The 24,515-nt window shown below is 44.2% G+C and overlaps 1 protein-coding gene across 7 annotated transcripts in view; it reads right to left on the bottom strand.

Annotated features, from left to right (window-relative positions):
• The window catches only part of pald1a (phosphatase domain containing paladin 1a), a 110,947-nt gene that overhangs the window by 41,395 nt on the left and 45,037 nt on the right, over window positions 1–24,515 (bottom strand). For all 7 annotated transcript variants that reach the window (XM_080789617.1, XM_080789615.1, XM_080789619.1 and 4 more), the window contains 5 exons: window positions 20,546–20,725; window positions 19,695–19,892; window positions 17,636–17,776; window positions 16,951–17,022; window positions 15,694–15,834 (listed from right to left, as the gene is read on the bottom strand). In XM_080789617.1, the coding sequence (XP_080645743.1) occupies window positions 15,694–15,834; window positions 16,951–17,022; window positions 17,636–17,776; window positions 19,695–19,892; window positions 20,546–20,725 (732 nt within the window). The remainder of the gene's footprint in view (window positions 1–15,693; window positions 15,835–16,950; window positions 17,023–17,635; window positions 17,777–19,694; window positions 19,893–20,545; window positions 20,726–24,515) is intronic.

Raw genomic sequence — 24,515 nt, 5'->3', positions numbered from 1 at the left:
TAGTGGAGTACACGACTACACGTATAATATGTTCCTATGAGATCGATGTACGCGCACGCGCACACACACACACACACACACACACACACACACACACACACACACACACACACACACACACACACACACACACACACACACACACACACACACACACACACACACACACACACACAGAGCTGTGCAACAGAGCTTGGTGACTTTGGCCTATGTTGAGTTGATCCTGATGTACCGTTTTATTACTGAAAGGCATCTCGTCCTACCTAGCCCTTATATTGACCTATACCACCCACCGCACTGACGAGAACGGATAATCCTTCACACAGGGTGGTTCTCACAGCTTTACGTGTCAAGGACTGCCAAATTCAATATGGATTTTCCAAGTTCTAAATAGCAGATCTTGTAGATCTGCTTTTTTTTAAATCTGTATTCTGTAATCTGTATTTTGTATTCTGTATTTTTTGTATTCTTTCACAGCAAAAATTTTTTTTTAACTCAAATCTTTGCTTCTGGGGGAGGGGGTCCCTGGAACAGCATATTTTCAGATGGGGGTCGGTGGCCAATTACTATATAATTGTTGGAGTTGTTTCCTTGAATTGTTCCCTGACATGAAATAGTTCAAGAACCACTGACATAGAAACATAGGTTTTTCAGAAAACGGTCATGATTTAGAAGACATATTTTGTAGAATCTGGTCTCTGGTCTAAGTGGGTTATATATATCCCATTTTGGGCGGGCACCCGTTTTGGTGTTAGCACTATGTTATGCTTTAGCTATTTAAAAATAGCAGATCTACAAGCTCATAGCGCGCCACCGAGTGGCGCGCTACGAGCTTGTAGGTCTGCTATTTTTGAAAAATCGAAGAACGACTGACATAGAAACATAGCTTTTTCAGAAAACTGTCATTTTCAAACAGACATTTTTAGAATCTGATCTCAGGTCAGAATGGGATATATATCCTGGTGTATTCCACACAGACACTGAATGGGTTATATATATATATATCCTGGTGTATTCCACACAGACACTGAATGGGTTATATATATATCCTGGTGTATTCCACACAGACACTGAATGGGTTATATATATATCCTGGTGTATTCCACACAGACACTGAATGGGTTATATATATATCCTGGTGTATTCCACACAGACACTGAATGGGTTATATATATATCCTGGTGTATTCCACACAGACACTGAATGGGTTATATATATATCCTGGTGTATTCCACACAGACACTGAATGGGTTATATATATATCCTGGTGTATTCCACACAGACACTGAATGGGTTATATATATATCCTGGTGTATTCCACACAGACACTGAATGGGTTATATATATATCCTGGTGTATTCCACACAGACACTGAATGGGTTATATATATATCCTGGTGTATTCCACAGTACACAGACACTGAATGGGTTATATATATATATTAGGGATGCACCGAAAATTCGGCCACCGAAAATATTCGGCCGAAAATGCCTAAAAATGTATTTTCGGCCTATTCGGTTTCGGCTCAAATAAGCCGAAAAATATCACCGAATAGTAGTAGTGGTCCTAAAGTTGTGAATCGAACTAAACTGCGAGGAAAACACACATGTACAACTTACAAGCCCAACGCGCTGTGCATTGCGATGGGTAGATAGCTTGTAGATCTGCTACTTTCAGCGCAAGAAGGGCGCATGCTTATGACGCTCTTTAACTATGCATCATTCAGCAGCCCCCAGCCAGCGACACAACACACGAGCAGCAGTCACGGAACGCACAGGCAGATCCGACACAACTGTGCTTTCATCCACGATTCCATAGCCTTCTAAAGCTTATTTCCCATCCACGGGCACAAGCAACGTGATAATAGCAGCTTCCACCCGATCTGTGGTGGTGTTCTGTTGACAAGGGAAGCTAGTAGCTAGCATGGGAGCTAACGTTAGTTTTAACACTATGTACTTTACATCCGTTCCCCAACCCTCGTCCCCTCACACTCGCTGCTGCGTTTACACGGGCAGACACAAAGACGAATGGGAATATCATTTGGAGCTTTAACAATGAATGATAGACTGTATCGTTGTCCACAGCAAGCAGACCTGTCAAAACGATACACTTCCCAAAACTCAGAGACATGCCACCACCTATAAATTCAAACCCACCTCTGGAATATTGCTATCTCATTCCACTTTAATTTATTTTATTCCATAGTCTTAGTTTTTCTCTAATAAAGTTGTTTTTATTTGTTTTCTCATGTTCTCTTTGAAAAGTGTATTTAAGTACTCAGAGAAGCTTAATATAAATAATATTATTATCACTATTATTATTATTACTACTTGTTTTTATTGCCTATGCTTATGTAGAAAAAAAAGCTCACTGCTCAGGTCAAATAGGCCTATTGATATGTGATTAAAATGTGATTAATTGAGATTAATTAATCACAAAGCCTCCAATTATTTAGATGCTTTTTAATGGACCCATAAGTGTTTATTATTTAAGTTAGGTTTTGCCATAATCATGTCTTTTGCCATAATCAGGTAGCTTTACAACAAAGATGTATTCGGCTATTCGGTATTCGGTTTTCGGCCAACTGTTTCCTATATTCGGTTTCGGCCAAGAATTTCCCTTTCGGTGCATCCCTAATATATATCCTGGTGTATTCCACACAGACACTGAATGGGTTATATATATATCCTGGTGTATTCCACACAGACACTGAATGGGTTATATATATATCCTGGTGTATTCCACACAGACACTGAATGGGTTATATATATATCCTGGTGTATTCCCACCTTTGGCTCAAGCCTCAGTGGAGTACAGTAGGCCACAAACACCTCCCTGTCTGGGACTGTTTGGAAACGGGGGGGGGGGGGGGGGGGGGAGGGGCTTAACGTTAACAGTGGCGTCCGTCCAACTAAGCTCACCTGGCCGTGCACCTGCTTAAGATGTGATTTTCTTTTTTTAACCCATTTAGACCTGATTCGATCGATTCTACAGAATGTCTTTAAAAATCATGACAGTTTTTATGTCAGTGGTGCTCAAACTATTTCATGTCAAGGACCCCAAAAATGTATATATGCATTTGGCCTCCGACCCCCATCTCAAAATATTTTGTTCCAGGGACCCCCCAGAAGCAAAGATTTGAGTTAAAAATGTTAGAATACAATATTCAAAATTTCCTCCACATTTTCATGATTTTTCAAAAAAAAAGCTTGTAGCGTGGCACTATATGAGCTTGTAAATCAGATACTTTTCAACAGCTAAAGTATAACATAATGCTTTAAAACACCAAAAGGGATTCCCGCCCAGAATGGGTTAAGGAACCTGGCAATGCGATCCGGGTCCAAAATAAAGTCGTTTCGTCGACGGCACCGACCACCGCAAATATTACAGTTGGCAGGAGCATGTGAGAGGCTGGGAATTAGAAATGAAAACATTCTCCTCCTCATAACCCACCCACCAGCCTTCCCTCCAGCGCTCTGTGCCGCGTGTCTACATAGAACTGAGAGGGCCTCTTTCACGGGGCTACAGCAGCGAGGAGGGCTAACCTCCAGCGCTTTACAGTCCAGAAGAACCTGCAGCCTCTTTTGGTTCAGCCGGGTTCATTTTTACGCCAGTGTTTCCCTTGGCGCCGCCCCGCAAGAACTCTGCGTTGTAATTGGCCCACTTATGTCAAGCAGGCGTACTAAAAGAGAGGAGGACCGTAAACACGGAGGGGCCTTGAAGAACAGGAGCAGAGCAATGATCCCGAGAAGGACGCAGAACCACCACCGCATGCAGCCAGAAGGACGCAGAACCACCACCGCATGCAGCCAGAAGGACGCAGAACCACCGCCGCATGCAGCCAGAAGGACGCAGAACCACCACCGCATGCAGCCAGAAGGACGCAGAACCACCACCGCATGCAGCCAGAAGGACGCAGAACCACCAGCCGCATGCAGCCAGAAGGACGCAGAACCACCGCCGCATGCAGCCAGAAGGACGCAGAACCACCACCGCATGCAGCCAGAAGGACGCAGAACCACCACCGCATGCAGCCAGAAGGACGCAGAACCACCACCGCATGCAGCCAGAAGGACGTAGAACCACCACCGCATGCAGCCAGAAGGACGCAGAACCACCACCGCATGCAGCCAGAAGGACGTAGAACCACCACCGCATGCAGCCAGAAGGACGCAGAACCACCACCGCATGCAGCCAGAAGGACGTAGAACCACCACCGCATGCAGCCGCGCAGTTATAGCCGATCTACAAGCTCACAGCACGTCGCACTGTCTGCGACACGTTGTGAGCTTGTATAGATCGGGTATTTTCAGGAAGTGTAAAACCAGCCATTACGACGGCATCAAGGCCCGCCAAAATGCATTTCAGTAGAATAAATCAACTGTAGAATCTTATGATACTAAATGAAAGCTATTAAACCATCGCTGTTGGGCAGAAGAAACCGTTCATCTCTGCGGTTCATAGTTTTTTTTTAAATGCTTTTCCATAAACAAAATGTGTTAGTTTTATGCATCATCGTTATGCCAGTGCAATGCCAAAATAGCCCTGGTCTTCTCCACATGCACATTGTGAGCTTGTAGAGCTGCATCATGTGTGTTTTTATGAATATTTAATAAATGGAATGTATTAACAGGAGATTGTGACTAAATAATAACCACTTCAGATCCCCCTGATCCCCCTTTTGTTCTTTTTTTTCCTGAAAGTTAATCGATTTTAACAATTGACTATTATTACAATTGACAGGTTAACAAGTTGTGAGTGCACACTTTGTTCTCTTTTTGTGATGCGATGGCCCGGTTACAATCACTGCGCTGCTTTCCTACAACCTTAAAAACAATACACACGGAGAGCAGACACACGATATTCACGTTGAAACTTCAACAACGCGGAACAACAACAACAGAACCTGCCCAGCACGGAAAACACGTCACACGTCAGTGGGCAAAGATAAATCGATGTCTGTTCGATGTCTGTTCGTTCTAAATCATACATGGTCAACTGGCGGCCCCAGAGTGTGGAGATAGAAACAGAGCCACGAGATAGAAAACCCATTGGACTAAACCAAATTATAACAGCAAAAGGAAAACTACCTGACACATTGGAAAGAAGCAACACAAAAGCAGGGTAAACTAGAATGCTATCTGGCCCTAAACAGAGAATACGCAGTGGCAGAATACCTGAGCACCGTGACCGACCCAAAACAAAGAAAAATCTTAACGAGGTACAGACTCAGTGAGCACAGTCTTGCGATCGAGAAAGGCCGTCATAGGCAGACCTGTATCCCGAGAGAAGACAGACTATGCAGCCACTGCACACTAAATGAAGTGGAAACCGAGCTACACTTCCTAACCATCTGCCCATTGTACCAAGACATCAGAGACACATATATCCCACAGATTACAACCACACACGGAGATTTTGAAAACATGACCAATGACAAAAAACTCCCATATCTGCTGGGCGAAGTACAACAATGTGCAAACACAGCAGCAAGATTCGTGAGTTGCTGTGATAGGAGAAGGATATCAAACGGAACACAACCACCCTAAAGACTAATCATTGTGTATATTCCTGCACTATACCTGCATCCAGTGATCTTGGTACATAGAAATTGATCTATTGAAGATTCTGACTTTCAAATGTACATATTCTTTGTTTTGATTGTATTGCTGTATTGTTGTATTGTGCTTTGGCAATGTAAAAGTATGTTTTCTCATGCCAATAAAGCCCTTTTAATTGAAATTGAATTGTGTGGGTGTGTGAGTGTGGAACTATAGTGGCCCTCTTGAGTGAGTGTGGAACTATAGTGGCCCTCTGGAGTGAGTGTGGAACTATAGTGTTCCTCTGGAGTGAGTGTGGAACTATAGAGGCCGTCTGGAGTGAGTGTGGAACTATAGTGGCCCTCTGGAGTGAGTGTGGAACTATAGTGGCCATCTGGAGTGAGTGTGGAACTATAGTGGACCTCTGGAGTGAGTGTGGAACTATAGTGGCCATCTGGAGTGAGTGTGGAACTATAGTGGCCCTCTGGAGTGAGTGTTGAACTATAGTGGCCCTCTGGAGTGAGTGTGGAACTATAGAGGCCGTCTGGAGTGAGTGTGGAACTATAGTGGCCCTCTGGAGTGAGTGTGGAACTATAGTGGCCATCTGGAGTGAGTGTGGAACTATAGTGGACCTCTGGAGTGAGTGTGGAACTATAGTGGCCATCTGGAGTGAGTGTGGAACTATAGTGGCCCTCTGGAGTGAGTGTTGAACTATAGTGGCCCTCTGGAGTGAGTGTGGAACTATAGTGGCCATCTGGAGTGAGTGTGGAACTATAGTGGCCCTCTGGAGTGAGTGTGGAACTATAGCAGCGCTCTCCATCTTCAAAGTTGCCCACCCCTGTTCTAAATGTACACTGTGTCTGTGTGCCTCACTCGGACCGCACTGCAACACAGACGTGTGGCGTTAAGACATGAGAGCCGCCACGGTTCTATAGTACAGTACAAGGGCTTCCTCCTGGCAGCGGCCACATACAGTATACTGGCCCTATTCAGCATGTCCGTCTCTCTCATGTCTTCCATTCTTTACCCACACGGTACATTGTTAGTTTTTTCTTCGGTTCAATGAAAATAAAGTAAAGGTCTGCCAGTATGTTGTGGTCGTCTCATCCTCGGGCCTCTCTCGTCTAAACCCTCCCGACCCTGGCCTTTGGCTCGCCATCCATTCCTCCCCCTGGTGCCGTGCATGTTCCAAGGACGTATCCCCACCCACCCACCCGCTTGTATCTCAGTGGTTCTCAACCTGTGGGTCGGGACCCCCAGGGCAGGGTCCCCCACATGATTTTTAGGGGGTCCCCAGTAGACAGTGAAGTGAGAATTTAAGGACTTTTAATACCTTTTTTAATACCTGACAAAAAGAATGCTGCATCAAAACTATACTATAAAAACTGGTCAAATTTGGCCTGGGCCATGGCTCAGTGGTCCAGGCACCTTGGCTGGTAATCCAGTCTGGCAGTGTGCCGCGGGTTCGACTCCCAATCCCGGCGGCCTTTACTGCATGTCACCCCCCCCCCATCTCTCTCCCCATTTCCTGTCAGCCTACTGTCTGTCCCTCCATAAAACAATTAAAATAAAGGCAAAAGGTCAAATTTACAGTTACATAAGAGGCAAAATAGCCGATCTACCTGCTCATTTTCACAATTTTCATCTGTGAAACAGAGTCAAACTAAATGCAATTCTTCAACTACTACAATTCAAAGTGCTTGTCAGGGTGGGGGGGGGGGGGTCCCTATTTATAATTTTAGGGGCTCAGCCTGAAAAGGTTGAGGACCACTGCTTTATAACTGAAATGAAACCAAAATCGTTATACCAACTCTCTCCGTTATTTAGCTGCATGGGGGAACCACCCGGAAACCCCTCAAGGACCAGTTTGTGCTCCCCGGGACCACTGGTTGAGAACCACTGCTCGAAAACTACTTCATTTCAAGGACCCCCAGTTTGGCATGCATTAGGGCCACAGACCATCCATAACTCAGGGCGTACACATGGAACTAAATGTACCCCATGTAACTGGTGGTGGGGGGGGGGGGCTCCCGGAACACCCCCGGACCCCAGTTTGAGACCCTGCTCGCTGCCTTACTCCCCCCTCTCAGTAAAAACCTTGCTCACTGCATTCTCCGCTTTCTGAAAATATTTTTCCACTGCCCCGTCCAAACCGTGAGGGCCTTTCTCGCGGACACGCATACACACGGCATGATTCACCTTCGTGCACGCCAGCCAGCAGCACAGTCGCTTCGCTTTGTGTGTGTGTGTGTGTGTGTGTGTGTGTGCATGTGCGTGCGTGTGTGTGTGTGTGCGCACGTGTGTGTGTGTGTGTGTGTGTCCGGAGGGAAAAATACGTAATTGTGTCGTGACAGTAAATATTCTGAGCCAGTACGAGGGTATAACGAAGGATATTAATGTTATTATTATTTAAATTATTTGGGTCACATTCAAAAATAATGCGACATTGTCGATACAGATAATGTTTCTGCGGTCCCGTTAATGTTTTAAAAGATTTTTTATTTTGTTCCTCTGGGGGTTCCCGGTGCAACAACTGGGATTCTAACCAACACACCTGTCCAAACGAGAGGGGGGGGGGGGGGGGGGGTTCAGAGGTGGGGAGAAGCAAACAGTGACCAGGGAGGAGGGAGGGGGTTTATGCAGAGAGGGTCTTCCCCCCTGCCCCCCCCCGAGCAAAATAAGGAAAAGTTTATAATCCCTTTAAACCTTCTTCGGCTACTCCAAAATGGCTGATCTACACGCTCTCCAGCGGTGCTTTTCAACCCCTTTCATATCAAGGCCCATTATTTATCCACCGTTTGATGATATTTAGCCTCAATTCCATATTGATGTTGGTACCATTATAGGAGAGATAACAAGCAAATGTTGACCAAGATAGCAATCATTCTACATTCTCTAATTGTGTAGACTTGTTTAACATATAATTTAACTCTGGCGCCTCATTTTACACTCTCAAGAGTTAAAGATCGTTAAGGGTCCATCATTTAGCTGGGGACCAATAGGTCGAAATCCAACCAATGCTCTACAAAATCTATGTCAAAAGTAGCAAAACAGCCAATCTACCCACCCCAAAAAAAACTGTCCCCTCTGGGAACGTGCCCTGGTTCAGGTCCCAGTGTAAATACATTTTTCTCTCTATCAAAGAAACATTTTCCAACCACCGTCTGTCGGGGTGGAGGAGGGGGGGGGAGTGGTGGGGGGGGGTGGAGGGGGGTAACGGGGCTACATGAGGGGAAGAGTGGGAGTGAGGGGTCACACACAACTTTATCCTCTCCCTTTTTTTATTGGCTCAATACGGACACAGACACTTTCAAATTTACAAAAAAAAAAGGTCGCTTCTTCTAGCACTCATTGGCGTCTTACTGGTATACTATATGATAGATTGGGTGATCCTTTTCCCATTTAAACGCCATTAGAAGAAGGTTGTTGTACTGTATGTATATACGTTTCACTTTCAATTTTAAGAACACAAATCCGCAACTTCCACAACTTCCAATATTTACAAGCAACCTTACAGGAAAACCAAGACCAACGTCTCTTATAATAAGCGGACATGGCGCAGAGAGAGAAAGAGAGAGAGAGAGAGAGAGAGAGAGAGAGAGAGAGAGCTCCAGGCATCCCCTTGGCAGAGACAAAAATCAAATGCTTACTTTTGGCAGATGACCTGCTGCTGCCGTCTCCAACCAAGGAAGGACCACAGCAGCAACCTGATCTCCTACACAAATTCTCCCAGACGCCAAAACCATCAATTCTTCCTAAATACAATCCCATTAGAAAAATAAAATAAAAAAACGAGCTACCTCGGCCTAAACATCAGCAGCTCCGGGAACTTCAACCAAGTTGTAAAGGACCTGAGAGACGAGGCAAGAAAGGCCTTCTATGCCATCAAAAGAAACGTCAATAGACCTTTCTCATGCCAATAAAGCCCTTCGAATTGAATTGAATTGAATTGAGAGAGAGAGCGAGAGAGAGAGAAATAAGTAGATGGCTATGTCTGTATTGAGACTGGTCATAGTGTGCTACATGATGAACTGGAGTTAGCCATCACATTGTCGTCTCTGGTCGGGGTGGAAACCTTCAAAAAGTGACAGATCTTGAAACGCGTCGCCTGTGGATCTGCTATACTTTTGACGCTTTTGTGTGACACTGTAGTATGATCAAGTAGGGTTCTAGGGTTCTCAAAGTGGGGTCCGGGGACCCCCAGGGGTCCTTGAGGGAGTTCCAGAGGGTCCCGAACTAAATAATAAGATAGTTAGGAACCGACCATCTGTACACTCTCAGAGTCTCAGAGTTAAAGTAACGATTGATTTTACAATGTAAAATGGGGTCCCGGAGATAGACATGCCATTAAATGGGACTCCGTAGCCCAATGCGTGTCAAACTGGGGGTCCTCCTTGAAATGAAAATGGTTGAGAAAATGAGAATCACTGCTAGAGCCTGTTGTTATTGGGCCTTGAGCCTGTTGTTATTGGGCTGTCCCTGCCTGGCATATCTCTTCAAATGGTGTTCATTTGGGGGGTCCTTGTTGACATGAAAAAGTTTGAGAACCACTGAAGTTGAGCATTCATTTTCTGGGGGGGAAAAAAAGTTAGATTAACTCATTTTGGGCGGGAACCCCTTTTGGTGTTAGCATTATGTTATGCTTTAGCTATTGAAAGATAGCAGATCTACAAGCTCATAGCGCGCCACCGAGTGGCGCGCTACGAGCTTGTAGGTCTGCTATTTTTGAAAAATCGAAGAACGACTGACATAGAAACATAGCTTTTTCAGAAAACTGTCAGGATGTAGAAGACATTTTTAGAATCTGATCTCAGGTCAAAATAGGTTAATATGGAGACGAGAGGTTTCTAGCCCGACAGTGACGATATGAACTACGCAGCTCTATCTCTCTCTTCTACAGTAGGAAGAAGCCAGCCTTGGCCAATGCCATCTAGGGTCTTATCAGGCCTTATGTAACAGCACATAACTGTAGTGTAGCCATTGGCAGCCAGCATGTCGTGGATGCTGGAGCGTTTCTTCAACCCATCTCATGGTCCCATAATCATGGAGCTGCTTATTATGAAGACAGAGACCACCAGTAAGACAGTAAAGTATGGCAAGGCTGCAGTGGTGTTTGATGGGTATTAATGCCCCACTAAAGCTATAGCTATATCAACATAGGTTCTCCATACAACTCTTAAGGATTTAGATTAGAACAGTTCTACTGCAGGGCTTGTACGTCTGGTATTTTTCTAATGTTTTAAATCTCATATTTAGAAGGCATTTGTAGAATCGGCCTCAGGTATTGGGTACACGCCACGCCACAGATGGTCAATACGTGAAGATTGATATTTACAGCCGATGTGGTGTTTGTTCACAAAGCAGACGGAACAGTTCCTGACTATAGCAGGCAGAACATAAGCAGCGATATCGATGTCTTTCCACGCCAAGTGAAGAGCAACAACGCTGTGTTTAATGGGTTCTAATGGAGAACGACACAGCACTCTCTGAAAGAACAAAATCACACCCATGTGAAGTGAGGGGCGCTCGTATGATTGTACATCATCATCGCCGACTTCTTACTGACAGAACAAGACATTTTGTTCTCACATGCAGTTCTTGGATGCAACACTACACATCTCGGCTATTGTCAGTGGTGTGCGACTGAGCGTCGCCGATAAGTATGGGACCATCCTGGACGGGAATCCCTTTTGGTGTTTTAAGCATTATGTAATACTTTAGCTATTGAAAAAATAGTAGATCTACAAGCTCATGGTGCTGCGCTGCGAGTTATTTTAGAAAGATCATGGCGCAAATCTTTGAATATATATTCTTTCAGAGCAAACGTTTTTAACTAAAAGCTTTGCTTCTGGGGGGGTCCCTGGAACAACATATTTTCAGATGGGGGTCCGCGGCAAAATACAGAAAATTCTGGGGGTCCTTGACATGAAAAAGGTTGAGCACCACTGAGATAGAAACATGGGTTTTTCAGAAAGCCTTTTTATTTTTTTAATGTGGCTAAATGGTGCGTCCACACAGGCCGATACAGAGATACAAAGCTACACAGCATAATATTTGTAGTTTTAGTTTAGTTTAATTTAGTTTAGTTTAGTTTAGTATCTTTGTCACTGAAGTTGATGCCAGCTCAACCTTTTTGTGCAGCTTTGTAGCTTTTGTAGCAGCTACAAACGTCTGCTGTATCTTTTTATCTTCATGACGCTGGCTTCCATTGAAAAAAGAACGGTAGCCGGCCGGCGTCTTTGTAGCTGCCAGTGTGAATGCAGCTTAAGGGGGAGAGCCGGAGAGAGGAGAGAGAGAGGCGAGAGGAAATAAGGCAGAAAGACAGAGCTGCTCTCAGGACAATGAGCTCCATTGATATTGTGGAGACGGGGCTGCGTACCTCCAGCCCGTGTCGTGTAAGGCTAGGCTGCTGCAAGCATGCACGCACGCATGCACGCACGCACGCACGCACGCACGCACGCACGCACACACGCACACACACACGCACACACACGCGCACACACACGCGCACACACGCACACACGCACGACTGGTCTGTCGTTACAAATGGCTAAAACAGAGCAAAAGGTACCGGGGCAGTTAGGTGTTCCCAAACAATTACAATTTAGGCATTTAGCAGACATTTTCCAGAGCGACTTACAGTAAGCAAGAACAACACATGGTAATACATCAAATGCATCAGGATCAGAAGTAAGCCAACAGTAGAATATCCGTACAATTATTAGTACTATACACTATAGAATGCTCTGTCTACATAATATGCTATGTAATCAATCAAAATGACATATGTAGTTTTAGCCTTTGCGTACGCCTGTACGGGCGCCGAGGGCAAGTGCTATGTCAAGTGCTGCGGGCTAAGATGTGAGTTTTCAGACTATGGCGGAAGATTGGGAGTGAGTCTGCAGTTCTGATTGCAATGGGAAGTTCATTCCATAGTTTTGGAGCCAGAAGGGAGAAGAGCCTGGGACATGTGGAGCGTTCAATGTCGAGACCTGATTTAAATTTTTTTGTAATTATGGATTGCGAGTAAAAATCGGGTGGAAACCTCTCATCGGGGGTTTGAAAATCTTTTGTAATACGCATCTATCCATCCATCTACAACCGCTTATCCGTAGTCGGGTCACAGGGCATTAGTAACTTCCTCCTGGGGGATCCAGAGGCGCTCCAAGGCCAGTGAGTCGATGTGATTCCTCCAACTGCGCCTTGGTCTGCCCTGGGGTCTCCTCCCAGTGGGACGTGCCTCGAGGTCCTCCCTAGGGAGATGCCCGAGAGGCATCCTAACCAGATGCCCGAACCACCTAGGCTGGCTCCTTTCCAAGCGAAGAAGCAGCTTGGAGTCTTTCTCGCGTGACTGAACTTCTCACCCCATCCATAAGGGACATGTGACTGAACTTCTCACCCCATCCATAAGGGACATGTGACTGAACTTCTCACCCCATCCATTAGGGACATGTGACTGAACTTCTCACCCCATCCATAAGGGACATGTGACTGAACTTCTCACCCCATCCATAAGGGACATGCCAGCCACACGTCACCCCATCCATAAGGGACATTCCAGCCACACGTCACCCCATCCATAAGGGACATGCCAGCCACACGTCACCCCATCCATAAGGGACATGCCAGCCACACGTCACCCCATCCATAAGGGACATGCCAGCCACACGTCACCCCATCCATAAGGGACATGCCAGCCACACGTCACCCCATCCATAAGGGACATGCATCCATAAGGGACATGCCAGCCACACGTCAAAGAAAACTCATTTCGACCGCTTGTATTCGTGACCTTATTCTTTCGCGTCATGTTTTGTAATAATAATAATTAAAAACAAAATGTAGGAAATAATAATCTACTGTGTAGGGAGTAGGGACCCATTCAAAAAGGGGCCTGCGACCCACACATGGGTGCCGACCCAGTGCTTGGGAACCCAGTGCACTCTAGCGGTGGTGCAGTGATGTCAGACGTGGGTTCTCTCTATCAGGACCCAGATGGGGAAATATGTGGCTTTTCTTCCAATTCTGTCATAACCATTACAAAGGAAGCCGTCTGAATCAAGCCCCCTAACCCATTCTGACCTGAGATCAGATTCATACGAGGTTTCCACTGGACACACACTGGTCTGATGAACCCATTCTGACCTGAGATCAGATTCTGAAAATGTCAGTCGTTCTTCGATTTTTCAAAAATAGCAGACCTACAAGCTCGTAGCGCGCCACTCGGTGGCGCGCTATGAGCTTGTAGATCTGCTATTTTTAAATAGCTAAAGCATAACATGATGCTAACACCAGAATGGGTTCCCGTTCAGAATGGGCTAATACTGTACACCATTCACTGTTCAGTGTACCATGAGTGCCAGTGTGTTTACAAGACTCCACTGGAAAAGTGAATTCTCAAAATCCCACAAGCAATCAATGTTGTTCCATCCTCTATCTCAGTGGTGGAAAGTAACTAAGGTATTTGTACTTTTACTTGAGTATATTTCCAATTTCCAATACTTTTCCACACTAAATCTCAGAGGCAAATGATATTGTACTTTAAACTCCACTACATTTATTTGAAAACTGTAGTTGCTAGTTGGCTTTGATCATTATTACAAACAACATAGATTAAACACAGTCCTATATATACATTCTGGTCATTCATTTGAAAATACCCGATCTACAAGCTCACAATGCGCTGCATCAGGACGCATTGTGAGCTTGTAGATCGTCTATCTTCAAAAGATTGTAATGCATTTGAAAACTTAAATGGGACATTTCTGCATAGTGAGTACTTTCTTACTTTTGGTACTTTAAGTACATTTTGATCTCAAACGTTTGTACTTTTACCCCCAAGTGCATCTTGAATGCCCCACTTTGACTTGTAACGGAGTAGTTCTACCTTTCAGTAGATACTTTGACTTGTAACGGAGTAGTTCTACCTTTCAGTAGATACTTTTACTCAAGTAAAACAACTGGGTACTTTTTCCACCACTGCTCCGCTGTTTTCCATTTCAAAATATTCACTGCCCACTTGAATGGGATTTATAATAATAATAATACCAATAAATACATCATAATAATTGTGTTGCACCTTTAGCGTTCTTTTGGCAACAGCAACTCGCGGCAGTCGTTTAGATCAGTGCCTTAATTAGAGTTTGATTCACGTGTCCCCAAAGTCTCAGCACTGTCTGCAAAATACAGAAGCAAGTTATTGCTGCCCTCTACGGGGCGCATGTGGAACTGTAGCCAAGGCAGGCCTGCATTGCAAAGAAAACTACTATGCATCTCTATGTCACTGGGTTTTCAACGCGCACGCACGCACGCATGCACGCACGCACGCACACAATGACTTGGGTCAATTAGGGGTGAGGAGTCTTGCTCAGGGACACATGGACACATTACTGGCCTGGACTCAAACCTGCGACAACCAGGCCAGGGCCTCTAGCTGCCACGTAGGGCAGGCTCACTAACCACTCAGCTGTTGTATAATCTCTCGAGACAGAATCTGTCAGCACCACACATGTAGCGTTCCCGTTTCTACACAAGAAAAAGGATGTGGTGGTTTTCCCCAGAGGCAAAAACAAAGGGGGGAAAAAAGTTTTACCCCCCATGTTTCCTTTATCGAATGTTAATGGTTAAAGTCCTACTCTTTGTCACATATATTGCTGTATGGAAGATTTGTTCTCCGCATTTGACCCCATCTCTTGGAGCGGTGAGCCGCAGTGGTGCAGCGCTCAGGGATCATTTGTAGTTGATCTAACCAGCCCAAATACAACTCTTGATGCCGAGTGCCAAGCAGGGCACTCAGTAATAATGGGTCCCATTCTTTCACAGTCCTTTGGTATGACCCGGCCGGGGATCGAACCCCGACCTCCCGGTCTCAGGGAGGACACTCTGACCACAAGGCCACTCAGCTGGTCATGACTGTGTTCCCACTTCCCAGATGTGGTTGTTGTTGTCCTACCCGTCTGTAATGTGCAGATGATGATCTCTCTCAGGTGGTAGTGCATGGTGGGTAATGTAGTTCCTATAACTGTCTGTATGTGCAGATGATGATCTCTCTCAGGTGGTAGTGCATGGTGGGTAATGTAGTTCCTACCTGTCTGTATGTGCAGATGATGATCTCTCTCAGGTGGTAGTGCATGGTGGGTAATGTAGTTCCTACCTGTCTGTATGTGCAGATGATGATCTCTCTCAGGTGGTAGTGCATGGGCGTCATGGTGTCGCTCACGGCGTCCAGAGCCATGTCCACCTCCCTCTTCATCCGGTGGCCGTCGGGAAGCAGGCGCACCAGCCGCATCACCACCTGCACGCACGCAGTGGTGTAAAAGTTACTTAGTACATTTACTTTAAGTACTGCGAGTACATGGAGCGGCAGTGTCTCAGGGGTAGAGTGACCGGATGGCAACCGAAAGGTTCCCAAGTTTCGCTTCGACCCCGGGCTCCCCCAGAGTTAGTGTCGAAGTGTCCTTGAGCAAGACTCTGAACCCCTAATTGCTCCCGATGTGCAGGTTGGTGCCTTGCAATGCATGGTTTCCTCCGGAATCGGTGTGCGAATGTGAATGTGTGTGTGTATGTGAATGGGTAAATGTAATGCACAATCTCTGTAAAGCGCCTTGGATAAATGTGCTATATAAATGCATTCAACATTTACTGTACTTAACCCTTTAAGACCTGAGACCAGATTCTACAAAAGTCTTCTAAATCCTCAGTTTTTTATGGAAAAAACGTATCAGTGGTGTGGTGCTGTTAAAATATTCTGTCCCTGGGACCCCCCCACAGAGACACGCCCCCCCCCGCCCCTGTGACCCCCAGAAGCAATGATTTGAGTTAAAAATGCTTGCTGTGAAAGATTATTATATTCAAAGACGCATTTTCACGATTTCTCAAAAATAGCTAATGTACAAGTTCATAACATAGCACTCTGTGCCACGCTATGAGCTTGTAGATCTGCTATTTTTCAATAGCTAAAGTTTAAAATAATGGTTAGTGGTTAAAAGCAAGGGTCACACAGATGCGTCCCAGCTCCCAGGTAGTACAAATTTTAAGTATTATTATTTTTTACTTTACTGGAGTATCCAGTTTCCAGTATTTTTACTTATACTCCACTACAATCATTTGAAAACTTTAGTTACTAGTTACCTATATACATTTCAGGTATTAGCTCACAAGCTTCCACTGAGATGTAGTGGAGTAGAAGTAAAACTAGACAAAGTGCTCCTCGGAGCACAGGTCTCCATTAGGTTTCAGGAACTTTCACTTCCGTTTTTTGGTTGTATCTCCTAGCAACCTATTCATATGTTGGCGAAGAGCGCCATCTATTGTAAACCACTGAAAAGACCATATGGCGAAATATTCCGAGCTTGGCAGTCAATGGTTGGCTTTGATGATGTGATAACAGCCATAAAGTTGGCATAATTACCTCAAATTCTCCCTTTGTGTACTTGGCATCTGGAACGCTCACTATCTCATCGTCCCCAAACTCAGGAAAACCCTGCACGGAGAGAGAAAACATCCCTTCACAAAACAACACTTCCTGGACATTTAAACCATTAACATTCCCTGCCCAACAGCACCATCTAGTGGTGGCTCAGACCGCCAAGGTTTTAGCATACTTTCCTTTTCATCAGAAGCACTGGAAATAGTCCCACACTTTTATTGATCTCTGAAAAAATGGATCTCTAAAAAACATGGTATTAAAAAACCTCAATCTGAGCTCAATTCCAATACAAAGCGTTTTTGGATAGGCGATAACCGCGGCCTACAAAAATGTCTTCTAAATCTTTTTCTGAAAAAGTAGTTCTCAAACTTTTTCACGTCAAGGACCCAGAGAATGACCTGACCCCCAGAAGCAAACATGGGGTTAAAAACGTTTGCTGTGAAAGAATATGTATATTCAAAGATATGCGCCCACAGTTTTCAGATCTACAAGCTCGTAGCGCGGCACTCGGTGCCGCAACTATGCGCTTGTAGATCTGCGAAGCTCCGGCTTCTGAACAGTTAAAGTATAACATAATGCTTTAAAACACCAAAAGGGGTTCCCGTCCTGAATACCGGTAGGTTACAAACTGAGGACAGCAGTGACCATGTGGACATACAGTACGTACGTTAAAGTGCCACAGCGTGAGGACAGCAGTGACCATGGCGGTGGTGGTGCGGCCCTTGCCGTTGGAGCAGTTGAAGACGAAGGCGGAGCGCGGGTCTTCGGCCAACGCTCCCTTCATGGCGTCCATCAGCTTGTCAAAGTCCTGAGGCACGTGGGGAGGGGGTGGTGGGGAAAAAAAACTCTTTAACTTTTTTTTATTTAGCTTTAGTCGAAAACTAAAGTCTAGTTTTAGTCGACAAAATATACGATTTTAGTCGGCTAAATCTACAGTCGATTTTGGCGACAAAAATGTATTTTTGGGGCGGCGTAAAGGCAGGTTTTACACTTTGTTGCATGCTGAAAGTAGCCGATCTACAAGCTCACAACGCGTTGCAGTGCGACCCGGGTGCAACCAAACATAAAATCCTCTCTCCTCTCTTCCTCTCTAGTTTTCAATTTGTTGACGAAATCAACACTGGAAAAAAAGACAAACGCAGCTCCTCACATATAACTACAACACACCCAAAGGCTGAGGGCGATATAGCTTCAAATCAATATACTAATAACAATACACTTTATTTATAGACTCATAGAGCAGCTTTCATGACAAAGAATGCAGCGCAAAGTGCTTTACAGAACAAATAGAGGGTATACATCGATCATCGTACCCGGAAGTTATGCGCAACCGCCTACTGTGTCAAAAAACTACTTTCTGGCTTTGACAGCCCATATACATCCAAACAGAAAAGTCCTACCTGATTGCGTTAAATTACAATAAACGCAGCTAAACTCACTTTGCCACTCGATTTGCCACTCACTTTATGCATGCGCATACCCTCTATAAAGAACAAGAAAAGCTAAAAACATAACATCAAATTCAAGACAAAGTCAATTCTAGCTAAGACAAAATCATATTTAAAACTTTTGCCGGTAACAATTATTAGGGCCCGAGCACTGCACAGTAGTACAAAGCCCTATTGAAATGGCAATGTTTATTTTTATAGTCTTTTATAGTTAAAAGAGCAGCGTCTATAAGCTTGCGACGTATTGGGAGTGTTAGAAAGGATTTCGAGAATGCTGTTATGTCTGTGAATTTGTGGTCGTCGCCCGAGGGCCACGCCCTAGGATCAGTGTTCATTTTGAGAGCACATTCTTATTTCGTTTTTCATCTGAAAAGTTTCAGTTTTAGTGTCGACTAAATCCAATGATAGTTCAGCTATAGTTCAAGACTTTGCTTGTTATTGTGAGAATGCTTGGTAATTGTAATTGACACTATATGCCACTAGAGGGCGCCCAAAGCATAGTCAGCCAGCCCAACCATCGACAGTTTTAAATCCTCCCTAAAAACTCACCTTTTCTCCATTGCCTTCAGCTCCTAGTCATGTCCTTTTTGTAATTAGTAGGCTATTTTGTTGTTTTATGTTCTTTAAAATGTTGTTATATTGTATTTTTCTTATATGAAGTATTGCTAAACATTTATTTTAATTTTGTATTTTATGATGTAATTTTTATATGGAAAGCACTTTGGGTCAACTTCTGTTGTTTTTAAACGTGCTATATAAATAAAGGTGACTTGACTTGACTTGACTAGTCAATGCCACAGACTCAGTCTGACTGCATGACAGGTAACCAATGGCATAACTTTACATTTTATTTTCAATACTTTTACTTCTACCCCAATTCATCACAGAGGAAAATACTGTACTTTTCCACTGTAGATTTTTATTTATATTACTAAAACCTACTGTGATAATGCCGATGGCCGGAGGCTCCATGAAGCAGACCAGTCCAGGCATTTTATTGACCTCGAAAGGTGCATGAATCAGTGCAAGTCGGAGACAATACGAACATAGATGACACTGGCCAAAGTAAACGTTCCAAGAATAAGAAACTAAGTAAACACTTGCTGGCTAAACTTTTAAGAAAACAATAAAACAGGAATTAACTTTAATACTGTTACAGGCTATATGCCTGCCTCCTTCATTGAGGGCCTGGCTCGGAGCTCTCCCCTGTTGTAGTCTCCTTGTGTGCGTGGGTGCGTGCGTGCCTGCCTGCCTGTGTGTGTGTGTGTGCGCGCGTACCTCCTCTGTGGGCCCGCTGCAGTCGGGCAGAGGGATGCGTCTGTACTGCAGACCCTGGTAGATCGCCCCCTGCTGGGCGAACACCTCCTGCACGCTCACGCAGCTCTTAAACATCCTCATCTGCTTCTCCTGCTCCAGAGTGACCTCCAGCCACTTCCCACAGCCCAGAACCTCCTCCTTAAGGGACAGCTCCAGCTTCTAAAACAGGACGAGAAGAGGACAGGAGTGTTACAGAGTGACCTTCTAAACAGGACGAGAAGAGGACAGGAGTGTTACAGAGTGACCTTCTAAACAGGACGAGAAGAGGACAGGAGTGTTACAGAGTGACCTTCTAAACAGGACGAGAAGAGGACAGGAGTGTTACAGAGTGACCTTCTAAACAGGACGAGAAGAGGACAGGAGTGTTACAGAGTGACCTTCTAAACAGGACGAGAAGAGGACAGGAGCGTTACAGAGTGACCTTCTAAACAGGACGAGAAGAGGACAGGAGCGTTACAGAGTGACATTCTAAACAGGACGAGAAGAGGACAGGAGTGTTACAGAGTGACCTTCTAAACAGGACGAGAAGAGGGCAGGAGCGTTACAGAGTGACCTTCTAAACAGGACGAGAAGAGGACAGGAGTGTTACAGAGTGACCTCCAGCCACTCCCCACAGCCCACCGTCTCCTCCTTAAGGGACAGCTCCAACTTCTGAACAGGCCGAGCAGAGGCAGGAACGTTACCACAATTTAGGCATTTAGCAGATGCTCTTAATCCAGAGCGATTAACAGTAAGCAAGGACAACACATGGTGAGTGCTAAGTTGTAACGTCAGGGATGTGTCTCTCCAGACACCAGGGTTTAAATGTTTACCTCTATGACCAGGGGGTCGGAGGTGGGCACAGGGATGTGTCTCTCCAGACTCCAGGGTTCTCTGGGGGTGAACACCTGGCCGTTGGCCTCCAGTACCAGCTCGTCCTGGAGGTTGACCCACAACACGTGGCCGTGGTTCCGCTTCTCGTCCGTCAGGTGAGCCAGCACTGCAGCCGTCGCCTGCAAAACACCCCACAGATATAACGTCAAGGTGGGGCCAACACTGCAGCCGTCGCCTGGAAGAACCTCAAAATTACATTTAGCACAGTAAGACCTGTAACGCATCTGTCACCTTAGCTTTTAACCACTTTAACCATTATTTTACCTGTTGAAAAATAGCAGATCTACAAGCTCATAGCGCTGCACTCGTAGTGTCGTGCTATGACCTTGGAAGATCAGGAAAACGTGTGCAAATCTTTGAATAAATATTATTTCGCAGCGAACGTTTTTAACTCAAATATTTGATTCTGGGGTCCTGGAAACAACATATTTTCAGATGGGGTTCGGTGGCAAATTATGTATAATTTTTGCGGTCCTTGGCATGAAATAGTTTGAGAACCACTGAAATAGAAACATAGGTTTTTCTGAAAACTGTCATGATTTAGTATATTTAGACATTAGTAGAATCTGGTCTTAGGTTTTAATCACAGTGCCTGTCATGGACAACCCTGAACGTCAATTGCGTGTTTTCAGTGATTCTGTCCAAGCTGTATGGTAGGGTATCTTAATACAACACAAAACTTATACAATTGGTGTGGTTGTATTTTGCCTCCCTGCACTTCTATTGAGACATTTAGGTCATGTCTCACCTCAAGCCCTTGGATGCAGTTTATCATTCTGCTTTGCGATTTATATCTGGTGAACCTTACAGAACTCATCACTGCATCCTATATGACAGAGTGGTTTGGCCCTCCTTGTCCGACAGGCAAAATAAACATTGGTATCTGTTTATCTTTAAACCGTTGTATATTAAAGCTCTGCTGGATTGGAACCCTGTAACATACTATAGGACACGCTCCAGTCACTGGCTCACACTAAAGGTCCCAAATGTAAACACAGAGGTGGGGAAAACAGCCATTGTTTTTAGTGCCCCAACCACGTGGAATGACCTACAGCTTAAGGTGAGACACCCCAGGTGAAATCATGATTTTTAATTTTTTTTTTTTTTTGCTATTTTGCTTCCTAAACATGTTTTCTTTCAAACTAAAGCAAAATACACATTAAAAATACAGATTTAGATGTTTAGTTGGATAGTTTATTTTAGCCAATGACAGCTCGTTTTTCGGGGTGAAAAGCCACCATCTCTATTTTCATGATTGGTTGTTGGTACAAAGGAAGTGACCATATTTGGATCAGACCACAGTCAGCTTGAGGTCCAGACCTTTCCAATGATATATGCCATTATATGTTGTTGCCAAGGTTTGGATGAGATATTTTGTCTCAAAATAGTGGCTTCAAATAAAACGTTTTGGAATTTTACAATACAAATCTTTAAAGGCCGTTTTCTCAAAATGAGTTTTCCTCATACTTGGGACAAAGAATTTCCACTTCAGTTGAACTCACATACACCAAACTTTCCAGTCTTATTCATAACTATATTCCGCAGACATTTACACATGGATTTGTTGATATATCATTCACAGCCTGATTTACATCACATTTTATACCAAAAAAATGCCGAAAATTGGGTTTTTTATGCCTGTTGACACTATTTTCTGATTTGTGGAGTGATAATTAGAGATATCAAAAATCCCATGTGTAATTTTCTTTGTCTCTAATGTGTCAACAAAATGAAATGATCATTTTGAACCTGGCTTTATCCGATCTTCAGATTTATCGTCCCGAAATGTATGCAAATTAGCGCATATAATGCCTAATTTGCATATTTAAACATATAATTTCAGAAAACTTGTAATACAAAAAATCTTAGTTTTAATATAAGTAATCAACTGGAGAAGTTTCATTGTGATAGCTATTATTTAACTTTTTTTCCCTATTCACCTGGGGTGTCTCGCCTTAAATTAAAGACCTGTTCTCCCAAAACATACGGTCAATTTGAATCTTTGATTTCTGTCTGCAACTGTTTTTAAACATAGCGTTGTTACTGTTCTGTTCTGTTTTTGTTTATTGCTATGAAATGTTGTATTATGTGTATCTCGACGACACTGCAAATGAGGATGTCTTTCGAGAATAAATAAAGGTTTGAATGAATGAATGAATGAATGAGACACAGGATCTGATGCGGATTTTGACCTTAAAGGAGAATTCCATACTAAAATGCTTTCTTACCTTTCTTTGTAGTTGTTACGTCCCCATCAAAGAGGTCCAGGTGTTATTTTGTGCAAAAGCTCCTTATTGACTATTTCCCCTACCATAAGCTCTAAATGAATTGCATTGAATTGAATGGGATGTATGGGGTGTTGTGCTAATTCGCTTATTTCCATCGAAATAAGTAGTAAAGTGTGCCGCTTGGGTTATTATTTACATTATGAAGAGAGGATATATACAAAGAAATTATAATTTTGAGCGATGGAAATAAGCGAATTAGCACAACACCCCATACATCCCATTCAATTCAATGCAATTCATTTAGGGCTTATGGTAGGGGAAATAGCCAATAAGGAGCTTTTGCACAAAATAACACCTGGACCTCTTTAATGGGGACTTAACTACAAAGAAAGGTAAGAAAGCCTTTTAGTATGGAATTCTCCTTTAAATCGGGATGTGATCACTGAACCGATCTTCATTCTTGCACATGATGCAAGTAGACCAAGTAAATCCATGTTGCGTTGATGTTTGTGTCTGTGCATTTTGTGAAGTCATAAACTCAGACGCACCTCCCTGCCACATTTAGGCACGTCCGACGTCATCATTATGACATCAGGGAACACAGCTGAGCCACGCCCGCTATTTGACTTGTTTTGCTAAAAGGTGTTCATGTAATTACTCAATGGGAGGGAGGGAAAATATTGTTCTCCGTTTGAGTGTCAAGTCTCTCATCAGGCCAAAGGTATGCACATCTGATGGATGTGGGGAAGGAATGGCTGTTTACACCGAGGTGTATACATGTCAAGAACTCGGGACGTGCTTATAATTGCCAAGTATAAACAGAATTACTAACATTCCTGAGGCTCATGCTTCCTGTTGACAAATCTCATTTAGATATAAACTCACCTTCAGTGAGGAATGGATGTTTAAACGCAAAACTAGGCAAAACGCACACAGGCCTACTGTGCATCTACAAAAGACACCACTATCGCCACCTTCACGCCACCATCCGAACGATCCTCGGTTGCTAGGAGACACACACTACAGGCAGGAACCGACAGCGGTGAAAACAATTTCCGCCTGCCCTCAAGTTAGCTGATCCAGAAAAGGGGATTTATCTTAGATTTTTTTGGGGGTAAAAAATAGACTTCACCTCTGCCTCCCACATGTAGCTTCGTTTATATCCACATTGGGCTCTATTTTCATGCCTAAACTTCTTTGCCTTTTTTTTTTTTTTACCATTTTGAAAAACATTTTTGAACAGTCGATCGACATTGACACGTTGTGAGCTTGTAGATTGGCTATTTTAACCATTAACAGCCTGAGCGGCAAGGGCGGAGATTATTGATATCAAAACCAATCGCAACGCTCCACAGGCTGGGATCGTCTGTTGCGCAACATTCAATGTTATTTTCCGGTGGGACGTCTTCGAAAATGTTCCCCCCCCATTTTAGCCTGAAAATCTAAAAACGTGAATAACTCTTGATCTAAATCAGTCCGTCCAATTCTAAGAAAAGATTATGTGTTAGACGGCCCATCGCGGTCCCGTCGCTAGTCGCGTTAGAATTAATCATACCTCCCGTTGTTGTCGATCGGCTCTAGAGTGTTTTGGCTACATCTAGCTACTTCAGCCACATCCGGGATAGCATCCGGTCCGTCACTAAATGTGCTCCGCTGCTGAAAATCGCTGGGCACTATGATT

Source organism: Protomyctophum bolini (assembly GCF_963924005.1).
Source record: "Protomyctophum bolini genome assembly, chromosome: 18".
Classification (NCBI taxonomy): Eukaryota; Metazoa; Chordata; class Actinopteri; order Myctophiformes; family Myctophidae; genus Protomyctophum; species Protomyctophum bolini.
The sequence above is the reverse complement of the archived record's forward strand: the minus strand, read 5'-3'. Positions and strand labels throughout refer to the sequence as shown.